The sequence below is a fragment of the Eurytemora carolleeae genome, unplaced genomic scaffold (assembly GCF_000591075.1).
Source record: "Eurytemora carolleeae unplaced genomic scaffold, Eaff_2.0 scaffold1818, whole genome shotgun sequence".
Lineage (NCBI taxonomy): Eukaryota > Metazoa > Arthropoda > Copepoda > Calanoida > Temoridae > Eurytemora > Eurytemora carolleeae.
In genome coordinates, this window is record NW_019397718.1 from 8,784 (window position 1) to 14,161 (window position 5,378).

At 35.9% G+C, this 5,378-nt stretch overlaps 1 protein-coding gene across 1 annotated transcript in view; it reads right to left on the minus strand.

Annotated features, from left to right (window-relative positions):
• Positions 1-788, minus strand: part of LOC111715626 (uncharacterized) — a gene marked incomplete at its 3' end in the record, with an annotated part of 2,343 nt that extends 1,555 nt beyond the window's left edge. Inside the window, 2 exon segments of the mRNA XM_023490977.1 lie at positions 8-74; positions 523-788. Coding sequence (XP_023346745.1) covers positions 8-74; positions 523-741 — 286 coding nt within the window.
• Between the last annotated feature and the right edge of the window lie 4,590 nt (positions 789-5,378).

The window sequence follows — 5,378 nt, forward strand, 5'->3', positions numbered from 1 at the left end:
AACTGACCTGTAATAACTGACTCATCTCCAGTGTATAAGAACTGGATGAGGGTCTGGAAACTAATGAAGGATGGTTTAACTGACCTGTAATAACTGCCTCATCTCCAGTGTATAAGAACTGGATGAGGTTCTAGAAACTAATGAAGGATGGTTCAACTGACCTGTAATAACGGACTCATCTCCAGTGTATTAGAACTGGATGAGGGTCTAGAAACTAATGAATGATGGTTTAACTGACCTTTAATAACTGACTCATCTCCAGTGTATAAGAACTGGTCTGGAAACTAATGAAGGATGGTTTAACTGACCAGTAATAACGGACTCATCTCCAGTGTATTAGAACTGGATGGGGGTCTGGAAACTAATAAAAGATGGTTTAACTGACCTTTAATAACTGACTCATCTCCAGTGTATAAGAACTGGTCTGGAAACTAATGAAGGATGGTTTAACTGACCTTTAATAATTGATTCATCTCCAGTGTATAAGAACTGGATGAGGGTCTGGAAACTAATGAAGGACGGACCAGTGATCTCAACAACAATGGACCCCTCCTCCCGGCTGCTAAACATCTTCTTCAGCACAGGGGACAGGAGGGACAGCAAGAACTTGTGGGACCTGACAGTTCCCAGCTCCTGGGAGTTCTCATCTATAATCTTGAATTCAACATCATAAAGGTTGGATGCAGAGTCAAGCAAATCTTGGAAATTAAAATCCTTGATGTTAATCATTTTAGACTTCATAGTTGCAGTTTAGGTCTTCAATATATCTGAAATTAAACATTATTAAAAATAATTAATCTGTCAACAATTCTTAGATAAAGTTAAATGGAATAGTTAGTCTTCAAGGGACAAGTACACCTGCAGTGTGGAAACAGGACAACAAAATGGCCGTTTTACACTTTTTTCTAATATATATTCTATTCTCTTTCTACAAAAAATTTATGGAGGAGAAATTCGCACGTTATTTAATAAAAAACCAGTCAGAACTTATTTTTGATAGAAAATGCATTCATTATCAGACAGAGTTAAAAAGGTTGGATCCTAAAAACCCCATTTCGCCCCTCTTCTATCACTTTATATATGTCCTTGATTTAACTAATTTCAACATGATTATTAATAATCATTTTTTTTAGTTTATGGTTAGGCTTGGTTAACACAATTTCTGGGCCAAGCCCTGCTGAATAGGGGGCCGAGTCATGCGGCCAGGACAGGCTAAAGGGCTAGGGGCCGAGCGCTGCAGCTTGGACCCAAACCGGTGCTAAGCCCCCCCTGGACAGAAAAAAAAATGTGAGCGCTCTGAACAACTTCCTGAATATGCCCCTGATCTCCTCTTTGCCTTTATGTTATCCCTTAACTCCCCTGTCCCTTAATGAAAGGGGGGTACACTGGGTGCACATACCCCCCCCCCACGTCTGCCCCCCTGGGGGGAGCACACTTAAAATACTGATACTAAATCTGCTTGTTTTTCTCATCCCCAGGAAATCTGCAATATACATTCTACATTGCATTGCACGCCCCAAAACTCAAAGATTAAGAAAAGAAATAAATTATATTGAAGATGACAACTTTCTTAATCATGAAATTACTTGACCAAATAATTGAAAGATTTGTTGGCAAGTATCCTCGAATTCTTGATTTTGGATGCAGTATCTGTAATGCTTTTCAATAGTTTTTTTATAACTATGTGCGATTTTTTTCTTAATTTCTTTAAAATCCATTAATCTACAATGCAGTTTAATTAGTATGTAATCAAGGGATTGTAGACTATCATTTCAATCTGATTTACAATTATACCCTTCATAGCTTTGTCTGATCAAATATGCAGTAGATATCCATGTTTTTCTTCTTGAAAACTGATTATTTTCATTTGTGATTGCTAAACAAAAGTGACTCGCAAATTTTTGCTTCAGAAACGATGGAGAACTGAAAGTTTCAAATGTACATCGGACATGCCAATCTATAAATGGAGGGTTAGTTAAAGTTACGCATTTATTTACATTTAAGCATAATTTCATCATGAATATAAATATTTTAGAATGTCACTTTTGCCCTTAACTAAAGAATCTATCTCCTTTTCTTTCCCCTTCCCCTCCCCTATCTCCTTTTCTTTCCCCTTCCCCTCCCCTATCTCCTTTTCTTTCCCCTTCTCCTTTCCCATTTCCATTGACTTCCTCTTTTTTCCTTCCATTTCCCTTTTCTATTCTTGTACACAATTGGGCCTGCCAGTGCATATCACTTGGAAACTTGGAATCCGTTAGAAATGCATAACTTTATTATCTTTATAGAACAGATTATGGAACAGATTGCAATGTTATCGCTTAAAATAAGTTTTTTCGGCTCTTTGCTCACGTTACTGGCCAAAATTCTGCTTAGACCATTACAGAACTATACTTAATGACATCTAACAAGTTTTGTTTTCATACAAATGAGATGCATAATAAAATCACTATTTAAGCAGGAGAGCCATGCCTATCCTATAACTGATTAATACAAAAATTTATAAGCAACCATATTTAGCAAAGCTACGATGATTAAATTATTTAGTAACTGACGCCCCCCACCCCCTCCTATCAATTTTGTACATGATATTAAATGTAAGACATGTTGCCGCAGCGCTCGGCCCCCTAGCCTGTCCTAGCTCGGCCCAGAAAGTGTCTTAACCTAACCAAAAATAAATACTAATTTAATTGAAAATTGTTGAAAAAGTGGTCATGTACAAAATTGATAGGAGGGGTGGGCCCGGGGGCGGTCCAAAGATCGTTCTCCGGACCACGTTAATTAATGTTGATTGTTTGAATTTAATACCAATACTGCTACGGCAGTGCAGCCAATGACGTCATATCAAAGTGTACAGAAAGTACACACTATTCGGATAAATTCCTAATGCCCTTCTACTATTCTACGAGCGGGGGAAGGTAGGCAGCCATGAGCCACCACTATTTCCCCTTCCGTGCCACATACCCAACAAACAAAAACCCGTGAAGAACACAAGATTATTTGGTTTATTTCACACGAGTGACCCGTCATTATCCCGTGATAATTCACGTGTTGTCGAGGTGATTGTCGACGATTTGATCACGGGTCTAGGACCGAGTTTTTACACGGTGAAAACCTGAGTTTATTTCACGAGATGAACACGGGATTTTTACATGGGAAAATTATTTTTCTCCCATCTAGTTAAATTACATTTTTAAAAACCCCGGGAAAGGGGGGGGGTTNTACACTTTGCTGTGACGTTTTTGGACTGCTGAAGAACTAGTTTTTGCGTAACAACAATAACAAAGGCAGCCGATCTTATGTAAAAAAGCATGAGTTAGTAATTAGTATACGGTGAATCTTCATCTAATGCGCCAGAGATGCTAGATGTCTGTTTATTATTTGTGTTATTGTTTACAATCTCTATTATTGTTGTTACGCAAAAACTAGTTCTTCAGCAGTCCAAAAACGTCACAGCAAAGAATACGGAAACCCTATCGCTTTATAGGAATTTGATGGAGTAAATGCCAGAAATGAGTGGAAAATGCAAATCAAACCCAACGAAAACCAATAATTTAATATACTTCATGATATTTTCCCAGGGGGGGTAAAACAATTCCCTGCGCTTCGCCCGCCACATTAAAAAAATTTACCCCTTACACCCCTGCTTACAAAATCAATTTTATTCAATTTTGATGGAATTTATCACACCTAATATTTCCCGTTGTAGGGTGATTAAGTGACTTTATCGCCCTATACATCAAGGCGAAAAAGTAACTTTTTCACGTCCTGCTATTAAAATTTCAAATTCCATACCTAATTTGTCTCATTGTAGGGTGATTAAGTAACTTTATCGATCTTCTTTTAAATAATTTGAGTAAAATTGAATAAATTGAAATGCGTATGTTATTGAAATGGGTATCATGCGTGCGAAAAAATTTTGGCTGTGATTTTTAAGTTTTCTAGTTTGTTTTTTTCGATCAAAATAAAAATAACGGCAAAAACTTTTTCGCACTTAATAATACCCATTTCAATGACATAAGATATAAAATTTGTAGGAGGGTAAATTCCTGGATTTTCTCAGTTTTTTTAACCGTACAGTACAGTACAGTAGAGTACAGTACAGTACAGTACAGTACAGTACAGTACAGTACAGTACAGTACAGTACTGACTGTACTGTACTGTACTGTACTGTACTGTAATGCACTGTACTGTACTGTACTGTACTGTACTGACTGTACAGTAGAGTACAGTACAGTACAGTACAGTACTGGTACAACTTTGTGACTTCATAGCTTCTCTAAATTTAGTTTTTTAATCGCTGTTTAATAAGAAGTAGAAATTAATTACACTTAAGATTTTTATCTTGGGTAAAAGGAACTAAATACTTTTCACAAATTCTTATTTTGAAATCCCAATATCTTTGTAACTTGATGTTGTAGGCCTTTGATATTTCAAACTGTGAATTCTGTTCATACAAATAGCATACATTTGAAATATCAAAGGTTTGCGCCATCAACTAATTTCTTTCTGACGGCATAAAATGTAAATAAGATTGCTTAAATGCTGTTCTTCCTTTTCCACAGTTTTATGAGTCTCACTGTATGCCAGGTTAATATTTTTACGGACTGCCAATCTTGATTTAGAAAGAGAAAAGTATACTTTTGCTTGTTTAATGAACACTTTTTCAATCTTTTATTTGCTCGTGCTAATCGGGAATTTCTGTATAAAATTAAAAACCTAAATTTTCTTGATGACATAAATGTTCCTCTCTCTACAATATATATATATATAACTTAAAAAGATATTTTATTCAAGCAGTTTTTCTAAATAAAATTATAAAAAAAACTAAAATTTCCACAAACTAAAATTTTCAAATTCGTATATCTTTGCAACATGGCGGGGTAAACCTTGGATATTTCTACGACATCTAGTTGCAAAGATATAGATATTAAAAAAGATTTTATGGCAAAGACTCAATTCTTTTGAACGTACTGGAAATAATATAAATTTAGACATCGTTAAAAATTCCAATTATATTACAACTTAAATAACTGGCGCTGAATTGCAAGGTAGAAGACAAAAAACTACAAACCATATTTTGAATGGCTGCACGGTTCAACTACACCAAAAAAGATATACTTGGAGGCACAACAATCTTATTAAATATATAACTGGATTGATATTGACCGATTTCTGATGTATGCCGACATCCCGTCCCATACCCTTCCAGGGGGAGGTACTGTTCACCCCCACCTCCTTGTGACCGTAAAGAAACCAGATCTAGTAATTATCGATAGAATGGAGGAAAAGATGGATATTTTTGAGCTTACTGTCCCATTCGAAACAAATATCAAAAATACCAACGCTCAAAAGATGAACAAGTATGAACATTTTATTA